Here is a 21,758-nt window from a genome sequence, read left to right on the forward strand (position 1 = left end):
TACAGATGAAAGAAATAAAGAGTACCAGAAATAGTAAACATGTGAGGATAAATACAAAATTCTATTTAAAATTATCTCTATTTCATATATGTACAAATGTATATGTGTCTTAGATTTTATATGTTTGTACAGGTTTTATTTTAAAGTATATTTATTTTATATATGTATATACATTTATGTTTCTTTTAAATACTACTGACTGCTTTTAAATAATAACATTACTGGACTTGTATTATACACAGATATAAAATATATGACAATAAGAGTTCAAAGGGTGGGAGAAGTGGAATTATAACATTATAGGTTTCTTTATTATTTCTGAAGTACAATGTTACTATTTGGAGGTAGACTATTAAAGAGTAAAGATGCATATTCTAATCTCTTAAGCAACTACTAAAAATATACAAAGAAACATAGCCCACATTTTTTTAAAGGAAATAAAATGGAATACTAAAAATAGGCAATTCACCTAAAAGAAGGCAAGAAGGAGGAAAAGAGAAAAAACATATTAGATAAATAGAAAACAAATACCAAGATGATAAACTTTAACCCACCAGTACTGGGACAAAGGCAAAATTTGAATGTGGATTATTGTATCCATGTTAAATTTCCTGAAATTGATGCTAATACTGTGTTTGTATAAGAGAACACCCTTTTTCTTAAGAATTACACGCTGAAAAACATGGATATAAAAGAGCATGACATCTGCAACTTACTCTTCAATGGGTCAGAGAGGGGAAGGAGAGAGGAGGAAGAGAGAGTTTTTTTTAAATAAAAGATTTTCATTATTTTTTTATATATAGAAGAAAATTTTCTTTATGTTTTTTATATAGAAAAACAAGCCAAACTAAACAACCTATTGTTTGGGAATGCATACATTCAACAATCTTGAGGAAAATAGGGCAAGGCCTTAATAATGACTATTATCAGGGAGGGGCAGGAAGATGGGACAGGGCTGAAACCCAAAGGATATAAGTAGATTCAAAAGTCCTGGTAATTTTTTTTTTTTTCAAAAGCCCTGGTATTGATATGGTTCTTGAGTGAGTGGTAGTTTCATGGGGGCTCTTTATACTCATGTAAAGTATTTTATTTCAAAATTGCATGTGTGTTGTTATATATAATCTTCTATATCAATCTAATATTATATTTTTTAAATGGGGGGGAATTGGAGAAATACTAGAAGATTATCCAGTTTATAAAAATTAGTTTAAATTAGGACCAACTTTTATATTTAGTGAAGAACTAAACAAAAGCATTAAGAAAGTCCCCAACTCTTACTTGAACCAACTGACATTTTATCAGATCCATATTTCTGGGTGTATCTAATTATAAGCATCTATTGACCACCACTGTTTTCCCTTTCCTAACAACCTGAGCTACAAAACAATGAACATACTTCCTTGAAACCCTTAATTTCTCTTGCTAAGACATAATAACTCTGCCTTGAATAAATTATGTGTAGCACTGTACTGCAAAAGAAAAAATCTCCAGGTTATGTAGATATAGCCCAATAAATAATTGATCATCATTACCCTGTTATAGGAACCTACAAGAGTCCTTTCTGCATAATTTGATGTCAGTTCCCAATAGCTGAGAGAAGACAGTGAAATACAAGTAGTCAATAGAATCCTTAAAAGTCCTACTATATAAATTCAAGTATCCAAAGACAAGAACCTATAAGATACAAAATTACTCTACATGTTGGTGGTTGTTGGGTAACCTTCATATATACCACAGAGTGCTTTATCTGTTTAAAGTGTTTAGTTACAAAATAAAGGAAGGGCTTCCCTGGTGGCGCAGTGGTTGAGAGTCCGCTTGCCGATGCAAGGGACACGGGTTCGTGGCCCAGTCTGGGAAGATCCCACATGCCGCGGAGCGGCTGGACCCATGACCCGTGGCCGCTGAGCCTGCGCGTCCGGAGCCTGCGCTCCGCAACGGGAGAGGCCACAACAGTGAGAGGCCCGCGTACCGCAAAAGAAAAAAAAAAAAAAAGTGGGCTATATGTGTGTGTAGGTCAGAGAGAAAGAAATTGATAATGTTCACTGATCTTTTCAAATGGCAATTCTGGGGTGTGTGAGAATGAGGACATTGTAGGGAGTCTTTGATGAGCCAGCCCCTCAGTAAGTGCAAGGAGCAGTGATATGTCTCCACAGCACTGCAACCAACTTCCACCCTTCCCTCTTAAACACAGCCATGTAATGCTGTCACTTTGGACCAGCTACATATGTTGAATAGAAGACATCTAAAGATAAATAGCCCCGCCCTACTTGACAAAGACTGGAGGGTTGCTTCAGGTTTCTTCTAGTTGCTTTATTACTGTCTTCTCGATTCTGAGATGGCAGCTCCAAGGATGGAAAGGAGATGTAGTTCCTGCTTCTTGTAGGCTTGCTCACTGCCCTTGCTCAGGGTCTGGATAAAAGGCGCAAGAGCAAAGCTGCCCCTCAGACTCACGCCAAGGTCTCTGTTCAACTGCAGACTACACAGTTCCACATTTTTTCCGCCCTAATATGCTATCACTGTCGTGCCTGCTTCTTAATCCACATACTCCGTCCTTCACAGGTTCTCAGAAAGGGGTGACCAGCGTCCTTGGGAGGCTATTTCTAAGTTCTGCTCTAATAACATGTACCATTTAATGAGTACTATGTATCAGACACTGGACTAAATACACGTCATTTAATCTTCACAACGTTTAAAGGTAGATATTATTAATCCCATTTAACAGACTGGGAAACCAAGGCTTAGAAAAGGCAACTAATTTGTCTAAGGTCATACTTCTGGGAAGAATTTTGGGATCTGTCCTTCCGAAAGGCATACATGCCTGTAACCACTATCCTATATTTGGGGGAGGAGCAGCAGAGAGCATCAGAAAGGTCACAGGCTTTCCAGCCAGAAGCCTGGCCACTAATTAGTGTGTGATCTTAGGTGATTATTTAACCTCTCCAAGCCTCTATCACTTCATCTTCAAGGTGAGAAAAATCATTCTACCCTGCCTTTCTTCCACGGTTGAAGAGAGTATCAACACCTGTTGCTGCATTCCAAGAAGTCCACTTCTCTTGAACAAAGTTCCCTGTCCATCTCTTCAAGGTCAGGAAGAAGAGGTAGGGTGGAGAAGAGTTGCAGGAAACGGAGGTCTAAAACTAAGTTTAGAAGTTATACGTCTTATTTTCAAATTTCATATTTGCCTTTGTGTTACAGTATGGAAAAACATGGACCCTCGTGTTTAAAAACAAATTCTGCTAATATTAAAGTTATCTAGACATGAAATTAATCAAAATAGGCAACCACATAGTATATGCTCAATAAATAACTGAAGGAATGGCAGAAGGAAGGCAGACAGAGAGCAGACAAAACTGGCATTCTCTCTTGATCTCTCCTAGCCTGTTGGCATTTCATTTCCCGTGCATGTGACTAATTGGGGCTCTGAGTCTCTATCAAATTAATTTGATCAAAGTTATTTAATTTCACCCTGGCATTAGCAATGGTAAAGAACTTAAAAGCAATACAGTGACAAATATTCTTGCTAAAGCGTAACATTCTATGATTTGAGCAGCCCTATGATTTTTTGTAACTGAGGCATCATGTTACGATGAGCCTATTTTCTTGAAACTTCAAATTGGCTAACTGAAGCAACACTCATGGACACCAAAGACACACATACATGTAGAGCCGATCTAAAACTGAAGCTGCTGACAGTAGCTAATAAAATCCCAGTGCACATGTTTATTCCTACAGCCATCCTTTAACACAACGCTGACACAGAAAGATCCCTAACAACCTTCTAGCGAGGACTTTGGGGAACTCTTGGAAGAAACACACAGAGATGAGGTGAAAATGAACTTATGATGGTTTGGTTAAAAGCAGTGTCTGAAAGAAGAAAGTAAAAGAAAGTAAAAGTAGAGTAAAAGTAACAACTGCAGGGGACCCCTAACCATACAGTGGGGATTTGGGTGTTTAGAGAAAATGAAATAGTCACGATCCTAAATGAAACACACTTGTGGCTGAAGCTCTGCCACACAATCACAAAATGAATCCATTTTCTCCACTCTTAACACAGCTAAAAAAGCGCAGAGATGCCAGTATAGATCCATTCAAAACTCTGGTAACATGAGGAACATAGTGAATATTCTCTACCTAGGGGAACACCTGTAATGAAGCCACCATTGGAAGGATGGCATTTCTGTTCTACCGTATGACATCACCATGTCAGTGCCGGGATTTATTATGACTCAGACTGCAAAATCACCCAGAACCTCTGGCCCCTTCCCCCAGTTCCCCAGGTCTGTAAGGACAAGACGGTGGCTCTGGATGGGGGCAGGGGAGCAGCAGCAGGAACAACAGGGCATTTCTCCCATCATTCTGAAAGCCTCTGCATACCCCTACCCTCCCGTTACCAGGTCCCCAGACAGACTCCACCAACTAGTCTCAAATGTGCACCAACGTTAACCTTCTAGAAGAGACCTGGAAATTTTACATAGTCAGAAATGGAGTTGTTGTCTGTAAGAAAGGCTGGGGGAGTTAAGGAGCATATAGCTGAGATCTCTCTCCTCACCTGTTCTCACTCAATCCCATGAAAATTGTTCATCACAGCACAATGTTCAGACACAAAATGTTTCCCCTCAGAGTCAGAGGGCTTTAAGTGAAAAGTATTACACTGTCAAGAGATCATCCATTTCTGACCGAGACAGCATTTGGAATATCAAACACCAGGCACAAAATCAGAACCTATTAATACTTACCACAGACAAAAGTAAACATACACAAAAGCTTTTAATTAACCCTATCCAACAGAAGCAGAAAGAGTATCATGCCCCATAATAGCTAGGAAAAGCAAAGAACTCCCAATAAATATATTGCTTTTTTTTCAATGGGAGGGGGTAGTAGCTATAAGTTTCATTGAGCATAAGATACCAAGAATTACACAAGAAGCTGCAATGCAAATGTTGGACCCAATAAGAGCAATTGAAGTGGATTCTGAAATGTGGTTAAACTACTTTATCTAATACTATTAACAAACAAGAAGATCTTTAGTTAGTTGGCAGGAAGATAGTTGCTATCAGCCAATTTGATTTTCCTGAATGGAGAAGACGTGCATGCACTTTTTTCCCCCGATAAAAGCCCTAAAGTTCCAAAGTTTTGTTTCTGGAATCATAAGTTACTATGCAGTGTCATACTCTTCCTGACAGGCCTACAGTCTCCTTTTACCTGTTCCCCAATATTGGGAGGGGAGGGGAAAGTGTTTGCTTGGAGCATTTTTTTTACTGAAACCTGTTTTTAAAGTGAATCGTTTAGAAACCTGATAGTAAATCAGAAATTGATCAAGAGTGAACATCTAAGGAGAACGAAAAATGAAATTATCCTTCCAAGCCACATGGAGTGGCCAACACTCTGAGACCTAAAATAACCAAGATTTCTCGTTAGTCAGGGAAGGTATGTAGAAGATTTAGTCAACTGAGCTTCACAAGATGCGCTACAGCTCGTGAGCACGAAAGGAAGTCGATTCTGTTTATCCCTGACTTAAGGATCTGCCTCATCCCCGCTTCCCACAGAAGGCTACATCTGGGCTGGTTTGCTAGTCTCCAAACTCAGTAGGGCCCGCGCCAAGAATCAGTAACCTGCAAGGTGCCACTCAACCCTTGGGTGCAACAAGGCCGGCACACCTTCCAAGTGTCCTCTCTCCCTTCTCCTCCACTCCCAGAGCCCGACCCAGAACTGCATTATCTCCGGGGACCGAAAAGCAAACAGACCTTTTAAAGAAAAAGAGGGAGTGCGGGGTCTGTATTATCTAACAATATACAATAGATAAGGCTTCTAGAAAACGAAAGTAGCGAGGGGAGAGGGACAGGGATCGGGGAGGCGAGGGGTGCCAGGCGTCGGGGAGCTTTCGCCACCACTTACTCGAAGGCGAAGAAGAGTCCGCTAGTGACCAGGATGAGGATGAGAGTCAGGTAGAAGACGCCCGTCTGCCGGGCCATCATGATCCTCCCGTTGCAGAAGAACTTGTTTCTTCCCGGGAAAACCTCCCATTTCCTCCGGGCCGCGATTTTCTTCTTCTTGTGGGGCGACTCCATGGGGGAGGAGCTGTGGGTGCTGATCTGACTGTACTCGCAGTCTTTCATGGGCCCGCCGCCGCCGGGAGGCATCCACGAGGGCAGCCGGCTGGGGGCGCACACCCCCAGCAGCCCCCCGGCCGCGCGGCCCCCGCCGAGCCACGACCGCCGCCGGCCGCCCGGCCGCCCCCAGAGCCTCGGCGCCGCGGCCCCTACGCGGGCTCCCGGCTCGGCGACAACTTTGCCGAGGACACCCAGGTTAACCCTTTGGGGAGCCCAGCTGTCATAGCCGGATCCCCTGCCTAGAGGGACGGTGCTCGCCCGCAGCCCGCGGCGGCGGTCCTCAGTCGCTTCCAGCCCGCGTGCTGGGGCTCCGGGACCCCGCGGGGCGCGGGGGGCTGCCCAGTCGCCCCAGTGCTTGCCGTGCGCCCTCTCCCTCGCACAGCCGCTCGCTCGGCCCCGCAGCCCCCGGCCCTCCGGCCGCGCCTCGGCTCTGGCCCGCCGACCCCCGAGCGCTGCGCCCAGAGGCGACACGAGGCGGCGGCCCCGGCGCCGGCTTCCTCAGGAGCCACTTCTGCGCCTCGGTCAGGTTTATTCTAATCCTTCCTCCCGGCGGCGGATCCTCCCCAGGAGAGAGCGATGGAAACTGGGAGGCAGCTTGCGGCCCCAGCAACCCCTCCCAGGGGTGGGGAAACCAAGCACGTTATTCTGTCAGGAGCGGGCTCGGCGACAGCCCGGGCGCTGCTCGCGCGGCGACCCCGCGCCGCCGCGCCTGGCAGGCGAGCCGAGTCCGCGGCCCCCGCGCTGAGCTGCCGGGGCCGCCTGGGCTGAGGGTCGCGGCGGCGGCTCGCCGGCTGCGCGGCCAGAGGCTCCCTGGTTCCCTCCGGCCCCATAGGAGCCAGGCCCGGCGCAAGGAGGGCCGCCGGGAGCGGCGGAGCGCGTCTCTGGGCCGCGGGGCGAACGCCACAGACACTTGTTTGCGAGGATGAGCCCCGGCGCGCGCGCCTCGCTCCGAGCTGGTCCGCCTCCTCCCGGCCCGGTGGGCGGCGGCCGGCGCCTCGCCCGCCGGGCTCCTCCTCCGGCTCCTCCTCTCGGGCGAAGCCCGCACGGGCTCGGAAGGGTCCCCCGCCCCCGTGCCCACCAGCAGGGCAGGCGAGGCCCCGGGGCGGGCGCTGGACTCCCTCCGGCATCGCCCAAGGGCCTCTCCGGCCGGGCACCCGATGCCCCGCCGCGCGCATTCCCACAGACTTCTGTCCGCTTCCCGGCTTCTCCCGGTTTATTCCCGGCGGCCGCTGCCGCCTCGGGACACACATTTACGCAGCAACACGCAAACCCATTCTGGCTACTCCTGGGGACCCGAGGAACCGGCGCGGAGTGGTGACCCTCCCCTGCCCGCCCCGACTCTTCCTCTCCCTCCCCCAGCGGGGCGCGTGCTCGAGTGGCGGGGGCTCTGCTGCTGCCCGGGAGTGGGTTGGGGGTGCCCCGGCGACAGGATGGGGAGGCGCTGCACGAGGCGGGCCGGACTCCGGGATGGGGGCTGCGGGCGGGAGTCTCCGTGCCCGGCCAGCTTCCAGGCTTCCCGCGGGGAGGAGGGGACAGCGAAGCGCCCTGGGTCCCTCCCGGAGGACCAAGCCCCGTGGCAGCCAGGCTCTGCGTGCGTTGCTGCTTCCCCTGCCCTTTCTCACTTCTCCGACACGGGCGCTCACAATTTGCTCGCTTTATTTCTCTCCTTTCCCCCCGCGAGCTCCCACGGCCGCAGAGGGGCCACCCGCTGTGCTCTCCCGCCCCGCCCGACTGTCCCCACGGATCTGCTCGTGCGCTCGGCCCTGGCTTTGCAGCGGGGGTCTGAACCCTCCCGCCGTGGGCACAGCCGGTGGGCCGCGAGAGCGAAGACGGGGCGGGGACGATCGGTTTTCCGCGCCCCAATTTCCTTTCACGGCCTATTGGGACGTGTAGTTCTTCCTCTCGCCGTCCGGCTCCGAGAGGAAACGCAACTAGGGGACCAAAAAACTACAAATCCCTGCATCCTCCGCGACGAGGGCGGGAGCGGCGTGGTACTGAGCGTTCTGGTGCTGTTTGGTTGGAGATGGAAACCAACAAAGGGAAGGGCTGGGGTTCTACTGCGCCTTTTCGGTGCTGGGCGCTTCACACGTTACGCACGTTCTTTATCTAATCTTCACGACAACGCTGCGAGGCACTATTGTATCCAGCCGACTACTTGCCAGAGATCACAAACCGCCCGGGTGGTCGAGATGGGATTGAACCCAGAGCCCTGAGAATTTCACTCATTAAGCGCTGCCTAGGTGAGCGGTGTCAAAGGGAGATGAGATTGGTTTATCCAAGAGAGGAAAAGAACTAGGGGCAGTTGGGAAGAGCTTCCTGTAGTAAGGAAAAAGTGGTGGGAATGGCAATTCGAGTAGGACATGAAATTATAAGGAGTTATGAATAAAAATGGTATTTACCAGGATCCATCATAAAGCAGGTTAGGGGAATGGGTAGGACCTTAGTTAGAAATGGGTCCGAATGGTTTTAGATATTGTATGACCAATGAGCACATTGTAGGGACAATTCAGTACTCTGCGGCTGTACTGATTTTTAAAAAAAACAACTGGCAAACCTCAGACAATTCAAATGAAAACTCTCCCATGCTCTCCTATCCTTTAGCTCATGGGATCAACAGGATGTTATTTGATTTATTTCAAGCACCTTTTCTCCAGGTGTCCAGTTAATATACTAAATACATTGACTTGGTTGCTTGAAAAAAAGACTCCTATTCTTGTTCTCAATTAAGCCCTTAATTTTTCTGGCATCGTGGTTATGCTTTTTAATAGTCCTTCTCTGTTAGAGAGACATACAAAAATATCTGCATGTGCTTTAAAATAGTCCAGCCCATCCACCCCCAAAAAACACGAGGATATAGATATTGGCAAACTTGAAAATTGTTCATGTTGGGTGATAGATATATCTTTATTAGTTATCTGTGGCAGCAAATTATCACAAACCTAGAAGCTTAAAACAACACAGATTTATTATCTCAGTTTCTGTGGGTCAGGTGTCCAGGCACTTGGGTCATCTGCTTAGGGTCTCACACCTGCCATCAAGGTGTTGGCTAGGCTGCATTCTCATCTGGAGGCTCAATTGGAAAAGAAACAGCTTCCATGTTCACTTGGGTCACTGGCAGAATTCATTTCCTTGCAGCTGTAGGACTGAAGACCTTGGCTTTTGCTGGCTGTCCACTGGAGACTGTCCTCAATTCCTAGGTGGCACCTGGCATTCATGGGCCAGCACGGCCACTTATCAAGTCAGCAAGGAGAGTCATCCAGAGCAAACCTGCTAGCAAGATGGAATCTCATATAACACAAGGTAATCACACAGGGGTGACATCAAATGTGCCGTACTCTGTCCGTTAGAAAGCAAGTCACAGGGGAAGGGATATTACAAGGGTTTGAATACTAGGATGAGCGGCTACCCTAGGGTTTGTCCACCACCGTGCACAAGAGGGTCCATGCTTATGTTTGAAATTTTCCATAATAAAAAGAAATGAATTACATCTTTAAAAATTATCTCTAAATTTCCCACTGCCAGCAAGTTTCTAGATAAGCTGATATGATTGTTTGCAGTTGTCTTCCTAAGAATTCCTTGTTTCTTCCTACTCCATGTTTACTCAGACCTATGGCAATTAGCTTAGGACATATACTTAAATTCACTAGAACCTGGCATGACAGCCATGGATTTTAACTCACCACCTAAAAACTACTCTGTAAGGTGTGGTAGAGTTTATTCAGTCATTTCTCAATTATTTAGGGGTGTAGTTTGTGCGAAGTATTTTTTGTTGCAGCAGGGATATAAAAGGATCCAAGATAGAAGTTTATATTTGGGGGCTAGAGGGAGAGGTGGAGAGAAAAAACAATAAATGCAAATAAAATGCACACCAAAAAAGGGAAATAAATGACTAAATGATAAGACAATTTCAGAGAGACGTGACATGAACAAAAAAACAGAGCAGGGTTGTTGGATAGAGAGACTGGGGTGGGGTGAGAGACCTCCGTGGAGGAGACGCTTGAGCAGAGAACCAAATGGTAAGAAACAGCAAGTACAAAGACCTCAAGGCAGATCAAGGTTGGAAAGTTCTAGGGGTGCAAAGTAAACACAGTCTGGCTGGAATGGAGTGAGGGACAGGATGAAAGCTAGAGGAAAGGCTGGGTGAGGCATCTGGAATCTATTCTCCGTGCACTGGGAAGTCACTTAATCTGTGACCACCATTATAGTAAGTGAGGAAGGGTCAGGAGGAGAGTAACATACAGTACTTGCCCTCAGGAATATATAGCTTCCAAACTTTAATGCTAGAAGGACCTCGGTGCATCTAGAATTATAGACCAAAACATTTCTTTTTTATATGGGAAAATTTGAGGCCCAGAAAAGGAGTTACCTGCAAAAAATTTCTTGAGAATGCCTCACAATAACAAATAATTCATAAATGAACCTCGAATTGAAAGAGTGCATCCTCTGATTTAAAGCTTTAGAAACCTGATAACTAATGATTATTTAGTGCCCGTTATGTGCAAGGCATTGTGGTAAAGAAGTTGAATATGGCAGAGAAGCTACAGCCTAGTTGGGAAAGCAAGATGGAGACACATAAGAAAGTAAGTAATGGAAGAAAATTATGTAATAAAAATCACTATCATTTCTGGAATAGCTTCTTGTATTAGACAATATCCTGATTCTTTACACATTTAGCTTATTAAATCAAAAGGACAACCTGACAAGGTAAGGAATGTTACCTTTCTTTCACAGAGGAGAAAACTGAAGATCAGAGAGGTTAGGTGATTTGCCCAAGGTTTCATAGCTGGTAAGTAACGGAGTCAGGATTGATGGCCAGGTGTGCATGTCTGATTCCACTACACAGTGGAGGAGTATACTGTGTCTGACTCACTGCCAACTGAGTAGGGAAGAGTATCTTGATTTCAGCGGAAAGGGAGATCTATGAGGCCTAGACTGTAGCAAAGTGAGATCCAGGACTCTGACAATATGATAGGCAGGACAAGAGGGGTTAGGATCTCAAGGAGATGGGAAGGGTGGGAAAACACATGACGTTTCCAGTTAGAGTGGAATTGACAAGGATTCAAGAGCAAATACTTTACTTGGGAGAGGATTCCTTAAAACGCTGCTGAGACAGGAAGTGAGCTAGGGAGGGGTGAGCCTATAAAGCTTGCGTGGAGAAGCTGCCACTGTGGGCGGCTGGAGCTCAGATCCTCCAGGCAACTGTGGGAGGTGGTACAGACCCTGCCTCACAGTTTCCCCACGTGAAGGGCGAGTTTGCTGAACTTTGTCCACCAACCCATCTGTTATTAGCTGGGAGCCCCTTATGGGAGCACTAACTCTTCATCTTCTTTACATTGGGCCACGCTCCTAAAGCTACCACAGCCGTGAACCCTAAGAGCACCGAGCTGGCCCTCCCTTGAGTGTTGGTGGTATCTTTGATTCCAGCGCATCGTTCCTTGTTCTCATCTGCCTCAGTGGGTTTACCGACAACAGGGGTTACATTATTAACAAAATTAGAGCTTTGTTCCTTTCATCTGAGCATTCCACAAACCCACCTCGGTCATTCTCAGAATACCTCCAGGCAGCCAGGAGAAAGTACGGTCTTATCCACGGTGAAGGGGGAAGACATTCAGATCCCAAGACAGATGATTTGTATACCTTTCGAGGCCAAGATGAGTGTGCACCTGTGTGGTCAAAGTACGTAAGTCAAAGGGACCCAGTGCTAGAAGGAGAACTTTGAAAATGCCAGAAGGGGATTTCTTTTGAGAGTTCAGGGCTGGTAATTCAGGAATTCGCTCAGGAAATAATTGCCGAAGCTCCCATAGCAGACAAAATTCCTCGGAAAATCAGGCACCCTAATTCCTTCCAACCCAGAGAGTTTGCTCCAAGTTTTACATGTGCTCAGCACATCTGGGAACATCTTGTGTCAAAACACGTAAGATGTTTAAAGTAATAAACTCAGCACTGCAAGGAAAAAATTGGATGAGGCAGAAAAAATTTAATCCAAAATGTACTTATAATTTCCCCAGTGACTTTTTCTTGGCTCTTTTAACACCAAAAAGTTACTTGTTAGGATTTTAATAAAAATAATTCATGTGCATTGAAACCATTGTATTACAAAAAATTTTCTTACACATAAATACGAAAAATGTAAAAGTTGTTCAAATTCCCATTACCTTAAGATGACAGTCATTAACATTTTGTTGACCATCTGTTATGTAATTCATTTTATCCACACACATATCATGTTTTTTATATATAAATTTATTTTATTTATTTATTTTTGGCTGCATTGGGTCTTCGTTGCTGTGCACAGGCTTTCTCTGGTTGCGGTGAGCGGGGACTACTCTTCGTTGCAGCACGTGGGCTTCTCATTGCAGTGGCTTCTCTTGTTGCGGAGCACGGGCTCTAGGCGCGCAGGCTCAGTAGTTACGGCTTGCGGGCTCTAGAGCACAGGCTCAGTAGTTGTGGTACACGAGCTTAGTTGCTCCGCGGCATATGGGATCTTCCTGGACCAGGGCTCGAACCCATGTCCCCTGCCTTGGCAGGCAGATTCTTTTTTTTTTAAATAGATTTATTTTATTTATTTATTTTTTGGCTGCGTTGGGTCTTCATTGCTGTGTGCGGGCGAGCGGGGGCTACTCTTCGTTGCGGTGCACGGGCTTCTCATTGCGGTGGCTCCTCTTGTTGCAGAGCACAGGCTCTAGGCCCGCAGGCTTCAGTAGTTGTGGCACGCGGGCTCAGTAGTCGTGGCTCACGGGCTCTAGAGCGCAGTCTCAGTAGTTGTGGCACACGGGCTTAGTTGCTCTGCGGCACGTGGGATCTTCCCGGACCAGGGCTCAAACCCGCGTCCCCTGCATTGACAGGCGGATTCTTAACCACTGCGCCACCAGGGAAGTCCCCACACACGTATCATTTAATAAAAATGGAATCGTGTCATGCGTCCTGTTCATCCTGTATGGTTTTTTAAAGTGTCATCCCTAACCCCTACTATTTCCCAAGTAACCAATGTAAACAATTTAGTATATATCCTTCTCCAGGCTCATATACTTATAGGCAAGCTGTATATACACATATATGCAGTCCATAATCCAATTTCATCAAGTGTCTGAATAATGTACTTTATAATTAATCTTTCCTAGTTCACGATCCAGCCCAGGTTTCATACCTAGCACTTACTCTTTCAATAGGGAACAGTTCTACCTCCTTTCTTTTAGTTTCTTGATCTTGACATTTTAGAAGAGTTTAGGCCACTTATTTTGTACAATGTCACTCCATTTGGGTTCGACTGGCATTTCTTCACAATGGGGCTCTCATCAGGTTTCAGCCACAGGCATGAAGGCAACGTTGCTAAAACTACAACATACCTGCGTGGGTCACACCTGCTGCTGCCTCTGGGCCTGCAGTTCCTCACAGGATTTCGAAGAAGCATGTCCATACTGCTTCCAGCTGCAGGTGCTGGATAAAGCTGGAATGTATCTCCAGCCCAAGGCTAAACTGACACCCCAAAGTACAGACACTTATTAATTGAGAAGCAAAATAGATATGCACTCAGGTTTAAAGAAGCAAAAATTATGAAGAAGTAGAAAGGCTCCAAAACTGTTTTGTTGATTACTTGTAAAATATGCATCAGAACACTAACTGGTAAAATAACGGGAAAAGGAGAAGCATCCTATGGACGATGAGAAACAATTCTACCACTCCTCCGATTTAACCCTTGCAGGAAGACACAGAGACTAAAGTTCTGAGTTCTGCAAGTCTGGTTCCAATGGCGAGAGCCCAGCCTGGTTTTCAAAACACCTACATCTGGACAGTCAATACCCATTTGCTCCTCAAAGGACATGAGCAAAACAAAGAAACACTTCTCTTAACTAAAAATGCAGCTTAGTCAGAAAGAATTCCAAAAGAATCCAAAGTGGATTTCAGAAATTTCTTGTCTCCTCTGTAAAGAATGGATTTTGAGAAATGTGTAGTGCTATTTCGGAACTAAAGCTAGTCAGTAAAAAACTTGTTTGACTTTTATTTATTTTCTGAATACATGGAAACCAAATCCAAGAACGAACTTTCCTTGACATCCTTGGCATTTGTGGGAAATAAAAACCTCACTGGAATGAATAACTGAAACCTACCCACCTCAAGTGTTGGTTGTGAGATCAAAAAAATATGTGAAAGTGCTTGTCAGTAGTAAACTCATAAGCAGGTATTACTGGTATTCTTATTATTTTCCCTTTTCTCGTCAGTTTTCACCATTTATATCATTCTCTTTCAAAAGGAGATTGAGACCTTTATAAGCATGTCTACTTAGAAGGACTTCTTCAGGGGGTCAATAGCCTGACTGCTAATTCAGAAAACTGGTGTGTCCTTTTTCTCCTACAAACATCTGCATAACTGTACATTAGTGAAACCTGAAGATTATCCCTATTTGGGGTGTAAAAATATCCGGGATATTCTTAATTATAGATGATCTAATAAGATAAAGATACAAATATACTTGACAGAAATTTTCATTTTTATAACTTTCTGTTGTTCCTGTAGTAATATTTCACATTAAGAGACAGTTTAATTTGTTCTAGTACAGACTTATTTCTGGGTTTAAAATTATTTCAAAATGTCAACTTTTACTTTAGCTATCTTACATCTTTTCTGGAACAACATAGGTACAATTTGGTTTTTGTTAATAAGCTAAGATTGTTTTCCACCTTTCTATTTAGCTCATTTAGATATGTTGAAGAAAAATCAGATTATGCATTTTTGGTGGGAAGTGATGTGTCTTTCTCAGCGTCAGGTCCAAAGGTCCATGGTGCTGGTTTGTCCCAATATTCATGATATTCATTTTGATTACTAGGGTAAGGAGGTTCCACTAGGTTTTTCCAATATAAAGTTGTTATTTTCCTTTGTAGTTAATAAATACAAAGACTGCAAATGTCTTGTTCTTCATCAAACTCTCACCTACTAATTTTAGTATCTATTGATTTCTTGATTCTATTTCCTTCCCTTTCCTCCCTTCCTTCCTTCCTTCTTTCCTTTATCTTTCTCTCTCCCCCCTACCCACTTTTGTTGGCATAAGAAAGACCTTTCTTTTCTTCCCCATTTATTTATTGATTCACTGGTTTATTTATATCAGTATGGCCTCATAGATACTTTTATTATTCAATGGGATATAATCTATTGTTTTTTGTTTTTAATTAATTAATTTATTTTTGGCTGTATTGGGTCTTCGTTTCTGTGCGAGGGCTTTCTCTAGTTGCGGCGAGCGAGGGCCATTCTTCATCGCGGTGCACGGGCCTCTCACTATCGCGGCCTCTCTTGTTGCGGAGCACAGGCTCCAGACGCGCAGGCTCAGTAGCTGTGGCTCACAGGCCCAGTTGCTCCGCGGCATGTGGGATCTTCCCAGACCAGGGCTCAAACCCATGTCCCCTGCATTGGCAGGCAGATTCTCAACCACTGCACCACCAGGGAAGCCCTAATCTATTGTTTAGTTATAAATAACTACAACTATAATCTGTCAGTAGTTATTTTGACATTCAAACTGTTCCAGGTTTGGCTAGCATGAGCCCCTTCATGCTAACTCCTGTGAAATTTGACATGACCCAGTCACTCCTTGAGCACTTACTTCCCTAACTGCCTCAATCACATGTTCCAGGGTCCCCTGTACTTTTCCTGTCCCAGCCCTGCAATCTGTCATTTCTCCAGGGGGTCCTAGTTCCTTTTAGTGGAAAACACATATGTGTTTATATATCTCTGTCTATTTATATATCTATTAAAACATAGGCACAGATATTTATTTTTCTCAATGCTAAAAACCATGTTTTCAAACTGATAACATGCACTTCCAATCAAAAACTACAAGCTGTAATGCATGCTTCTCACTTTCCATATCTGTAGCTCATTCCTTCCATTATTCTCAATGTATTTGTTCATTTCTTCAAGTCTAGAGTACAAAAGAGTTTTGGAATTGCTAACCCGTGCCACCATGAAAAGCAAACCAGCAAACCAGAGTTAATTAATTATTTACAGTTCTTTTGTTTTGTTTTAGAAAAAAAAAAAGTGTACATCCTTGCATGTTCCCAATGTTGGGGGTAAAGCAACAACTATGTCATCATTAGATATGATGTTACCTTTGGGATTTTTATAGATGCCTTTATCAGGTTGAGGAGGTTTCCCTCTACTACTGGTCTGCTGAGAGTTCTTATATATATGGATGCTGAATTTTGTAAGATATTCTTTCTGCCCCTATTGAGATGATTCATTTTCTCCTTTATTCTGCTAATATGACGTATTACATTGATTGATAATTGAATGCTAAAATTTACATTTCTAACGTAATCCTCATTTGGTCAAAATGCATTGTCCTTTTCATATATTATTGGATTTGGATTACTAATATTTTGTGAAAAAACTTACATCTATGTTAATGAGAGTTATTGGCTACTGATTTTTTTTTTTTTTGCGGGGGTCAGGGGAGGTCATGTCTTTGTTGAGTTTGATTTCAGGATTCTCCTGACCTCATAAAAACAAGATGGGAATTGTTTCTTCATCTATTTTTTTGAGAAGGTTTGGTAGGGTTGGTATTGTTTACTTATTAAATGTTTGATAGAATTCACCAGCTAATTATTTGGTTCTGGAGTTCTATTTGAGGAAAAGATTATGATATCAAACTCAATGTCTTCAAAGGATATAGAACTACTCTTATTTTTTAGTTCATCTTGTGTCAGTTTGGGTAAGTTATACTGTTAAAGAAATTTTTCTATTTCATTTAAGTTGTTGGATATATTGGCATAAATTTGTTCATAATATTCTGTCATTATTTAATGTCCGTAAGATCATTTATTGTAGATACTGGCAATTTTCTTAATCAGTCTTGCTAAGGGTTTATCAATTTTATTATTTTTTTTCAGAAAACCAAATTTTTGCCTTGTTAATTTAAGCTATTGTTTATTTTCTATTTCATTTATGTCTGTTCTTACCTTTATAATTACCTTCCGTCTATTTACTTTGGGTTTAATTTGCTCATATTCTTCTAGATTCTTAAGGTAGAACCTTAGATTGATTGTAAACCTTTTTTCTTTTCTAATATAAATATTTAAAACTATAAATTTCCCTCCAAGAATCTCCTTAGCTACATCCCACAAAATTTGATATGTTGTATCTTTATTATCATAATTCAAAGTATCTTCTAATTGTCCTTGTGATTTCTTCTTTTATCCATGGTTTATTTAGAACTGAGTTGTTAAATTTCTAAGTATCTTAGAGTTAATGACTTCTAATTTAATAATTTTGAGATCAGAGAATGGGCTCTAAGATTTCAATCCTTTTAAATTTATTGAAACTCGTTTTATTTTCAAGCATATGGTCAGCCTGTTACGATTCCAGGTGCACTTGGAAAGAATGTGTTTCTGCCATTCTTATGTGTGGTGTTCTTTAAATGTCAACTGGTTCAAGATGGTTGATAATTTTGCCAGGTCTTTTATACCCTTACTGTTTTCTCTGGTTGTCCTAACAGTTACTGAGAGGTAGGTGTTAAAATCTCCAGCAATGTTTTGTTCTACTTTCCCTTTAGTTCTGTCAGTTTTTGCTTCATGTTTTTGAAGCCTTGTAATTAGGAGCATATACATTTATAATTGTTTAACTGTTATATATTCCCAATGAATTGGCCATTTCGTTGTTATAAGTGTTCTTCTTTTCTCTGGTTATATTCCTTGTCTTGAAGTAATTTTTTATAGTATTAATTTGCCAGCTCAGTTCTCTTATGTGTACTGTTTGCACGGTACATATTTTTCCATTATTTGACTTTCAACTCCTCTGAAACTTTGCATAAAGGTAATTATTTTAAACAGCATGTACGTAGGTCTTGCTTTTTTACCTCGTCTGACAGTCTCTGTTTTTAATGGGAGTGTTTAGTACATTTATATTTAATGTAATTACTGATATGGTTGGATTTAGGTCTACCATTTTTATTTGTTTTCTATTTGTCTGATCTGATATTTTGATTCTTTGTTACTACTCTTGGTTTTATCAAAAAAAATTCAATATTCCATTTTAACTCATCGATGGGCTTTTAACCTATTCCTCTTTGCCTTAATTTTTAGTAGTTTCTCTAGGGAGTAAAATATGCATACTTGTCACAGTCTTTATGTAAATGATCATGATGAAAAACCACGATTGAAACAATACCACTGTTGGTGAGGAAGTGAAACAATGGAATTCTCATATACTGCCTCCATCTAGGCCTTTAGTACTATTAGGAGGAAGACAGGTACAAGAGCATTCACTGAAGCATTGTTGTTGTTGTTTATTTTTATTTTCTTATAAAGCTTACCTTTTAAAATATTTTTATTTATTTATTTTTGGCTGCATTGGGTCTTCGTTGCTGCATGCAGGCTTTCTCCAGTTGCAGCGAACAGGGGCTATTCTTCGTTGCGGTGCACGGGCTTCTCATTGCGGTGGCTTCTATTGTTGCAGAGCACAGGCTCTAGGCACTCGGGCTTCAGTAGTTGTGGTTCGCGGGCTCTGGAGCGCAGGCTCAGTAGTTGTGGCGCATGGGCTTAGTTGCTCCGTGACATGTGGGATCTTCCTGGACCAGGGATCAAACCCGTGTCCCCTGCATTGGCAGGTGGATTCCTAACCACTGCGCCACCAGGGAAGTCCTGTTGTTGTTTTTTAAATACTAAAAAAAATTAAAACTTGAAATAGCCTATATGTCCATTAATAGGGGATTAGATAAATAAATTCTGAGCTATTTATTCAACAGAATATTACATAGAGTGAAATGGAATAATTAAAACTATAATAATAAACATAAATTTCAAAAAATATATTGAATGAAAAGAGAAATTTGCTGAAGGTCACAAAAATATATCTTTTCTATGAATTATAACAGGATATACTGTTTATGATTATATACATATATAAGTATATACTAAAATTCCCCCCAAAACCCTAAGGCATGCTAAACACAAAATTCAGGGTATTCTTTTTGCAAGAGAAGGAGGGAGGAAAGGAGAAAACGAGGATCAGGAGTCCAAGCTGCATGGCTGATAGGAGGGAGTTTTTATATCTTTATTGTATCATTATCTAAACTTTTTTATATTCCTGCAGTATTTCTTAATATTTTTTGGAAGAACAGGATTACCTTTTTATCTCCATACCCAGTTTATTTCGAAATGAATAAAAGAATTTCCAAACAATATATCTTTCTCAGTTAAAAATCTATCTGGAAACCACCAAATGTAAGGGACTTTCTCTTCTGACATTTCCTATTCTATAATTAGTGAGAATTAGTTATAATTCTCACTTTGTGGCTTTGTCCTCTGTTGATGAGAGACATCCACATACTCAGAACAGCACTTTATTAGCAAGGTTGATTGTTGAGGTTTAGGCAAAATATGGGCATTATCAAGCACAGGTAAGAAGAAATGGAATACCTGGAACAGGAGAAGACATGTTTAATTTACTAGAAAAATGTAAATAGGTTAAAGTGCTAGGTTACACATCAGTATTGTCGAGGCCCCATGATGGATGGCTCTGTCTACCTGTAAATCCATCATCACAAGGAAAACTTACCATGACCTCAATCAACTTTTCTCTGGTAAATGATTATCATCCTCCTGGCAAAAGGGAAAGTAAGTAATAAAAGTTCCTTTTTTTTAGCTTTGGTATCTTAATAGTGAAACAAATCTAACTATCTAGATTAACACAGATGTTAAGTGAGCTTGAGGCAAAGCTTTGAAAAATCTCTTGCAGGCTGAAAAAAAGACTGTAGAAGAGGAGATGGGGAAGAGAAAAGGAGACAAGAGGAGTCTAAATGATATGAAAAATTTAAGGTTTGAACCTTAAAAGCTTTGGGCACCCAAGATAAATTTGAGTGATATTGATGAACTATATCTTATCCATCTATCCTCAGAGTCCCAGGCATGTGCTAGACTATGGGAGTGCAGAGACGGGTAAGAACTAGTCTCTGATTTTTTTTTTTTTGCGGTACGCAGGCCTCTCACTGTTGCGGCCTCTCCCGTTGCGGAGCACAGGCTCCGGACGCGCAGGCTCAGCGGCCATGGCTCACAGGTCTAGCCGCTCCGCGGCATGTGGGATCTTCCCGGACTGGGGCACGAACCCGTGTCCCCTGCATCAGCAGGTGGACTCAACCACTGCGCTACCAGGGAACCCCTAGAATGATCCAATTTTGATAAAATCGTGCAACTATGTGCATAAATATAGATAGACGATAAATGTCACCTTTAATGTTTTGTGTGATTTTTTTTTACTTTCTCCGTTAGGCTTTTCTATATTGGTCCATTATTTTAATAAGCATGTGAGTGGATGGATTCAAGTGGGAATAAATATATAGAGCAAGGAAAGAATGTAGCTCAGGGCAGAACCTTGGGAAATGTTGATATTTAAGGGACAGAAGGTGGGAGTGAGCAAAGGCAACAAAGGAGGATCGTCCAGAGAGGAAAAAGACCTGGAGTATTATTCCGAAGAAGCCAACGAAGGGCAAACTTTTAGAAGGAACAGGGCATTACCCAGTGTGAAACGTTGCAGAGAAGGTCTGCACGGAGTCTAGCAGCAGGAGGATGTTGCACTTGGAAATGAGGAGGTCATGCTGTCTTCTGAGAACAGTTTGAAGGAGTGGTGAGGCCAGTTTGTAGGGGTTTGTGGAACGGATGGGCAGTGTGGAAGGAATGCAGCAAAGTCATGAAGAGTGACAAAAATTACCGATCTTCAGGTATAGCCGCAGACTGTCATCATCATACTAGGAACAGCCTGAATACAAACCTGGGCATGTCAAGATGCCTATTACCCTAGAAACCCAGAGAAGAGTACCTTAGCAACGTGTACCAAGCTGCCTTATTCTGCGTGGCGCCTGAGATGTTTCTGGACCCATTCTAGTGTGTGATGTCAATTAGCCTGTAGTCTTTGATTAATGGCAAAGATGTTTCTATAAACCAAAGGACTTGACAATGAGATCACTTCGTAGCCCCTCTAGAACAGCACAGGGAATGACAGCAGCCAGCAAGTTTTGTTATTGGAAAGTCTCCCAATGTCGCAAGAAAATGTTTATAAGCTTATTTGACTACTAGGGAACATGCTTTCTTGTCTAGTTTCCCTACCTCTTAGCCAGTTTCCCCTGGGATGAGGACACAATAAAAACTAAACAGACAAAAAGAGAAGGAAAGAGAGAGGGAGAGGTATGTGTTTAGAAAGTATGTCAGGCACTGCTCTTTCTTCTTTCACCTTAGCCAGGTGGGCCTGGAATGGCATATCATCAATGTATGGCAATCATATATATATATGATTATATATATATATAATGTGTGTATATATATACACACATATGTAAAACAATACATGTATTGGAGCATCATGTGCCAAGCAGCATACTACACACTTTACTTAATTTTTTATTTAATTTTTATATAATCCCCAAATCCCAGTTAGGGGAGTATTTTTGTTTGTTTTGTTTTTTTGTGTGTTTTTTTGCGGTACGCAGGCCTCTCACTGCCGTGGCCTCCACCGTTGCGGAGCACAGGCTCCGGACGCGCAGGCTCAGCGGCCATGGCTCACGGGCCCAGCCGCTCCGCGGCATCTGGGATCCTCCCGGGCCGGGGCACGAACCCGTGTCCCCTGCATCGGCAGGCGAACTCTCAACCACTGCGCCACCAGGGAAGCCCA

General features: G+C 43.1%; 2 protein-coding genes and 1 pseudogene across 3 annotated transcripts in view; 2 read left to right on the forward strand and 1 right to left on the reverse strand.

Moving 5' to 3' along the window:
• Positions 1–6,653, reverse strand: part of ZDHHC14 (zDHHC palmitoyltransferase 14) — a 274,178-nt gene extending 267,525 nt beyond the window's left edge. For both annotated transcript variants that reach the window (XM_027082560.1, XM_027082569.1), the window contains exon 1: positions 5,896–6,653. In XM_027082560.1, coding sequence (XP_026938361.1) covers positions 5,896–6,140 — 245 coding nt within the window. In that variant the 5' untranslated portion in view covers positions 6,141–6,653. The remainder of the gene's footprint in view (positions 1–5,895) is intronic.
• Positions 6,654–7,032: 379 nt separating this feature from the next.
• On the forward strand, positions 7,033–12,315 carry LOC113606325 (uncharacterized). Its single transcript, XM_071066755.1, is given in 7 exon segments — positions 7,033–7,066; positions 7,470–7,528; positions 7,530–7,580; positions 7,582–7,884; positions 7,918–8,172; positions 8,174–8,350; positions 9,246–12,315. Coding segments are annotated over 6 exon segments (852 nt in total). The 3' UTR covers positions 8,324–8,350; positions 9,246–12,315.
• A 653-nt stretch (positions 12,316–12,968) lies between these two features.
• Positions 12,969–15,313, forward strand: LOC113605750 (UPF0711 protein C18orf21 homolog pseudogene; annotated as a pseudogene).
• The last annotated feature ends 6,445 nt before the right edge of the window (positions 15,314–21,758 follow it).

The sequence above is a fragment of the Aethalodelphis obliquidens genome, unplaced genomic scaffold, assembly GCF_003676395.1.
Source record: "Aethalodelphis obliquidens isolate GAN/ISIS:26980383/991018 unplaced genomic scaffold, ASM367639v1 scaffold3, whole genome shotgun sequence".
Classification (NCBI taxonomy): domain Eukaryota; kingdom Metazoa; phylum Chordata; class Mammalia; order Artiodactyla; family Delphinidae; genus Aethalodelphis; species Aethalodelphis obliquidens.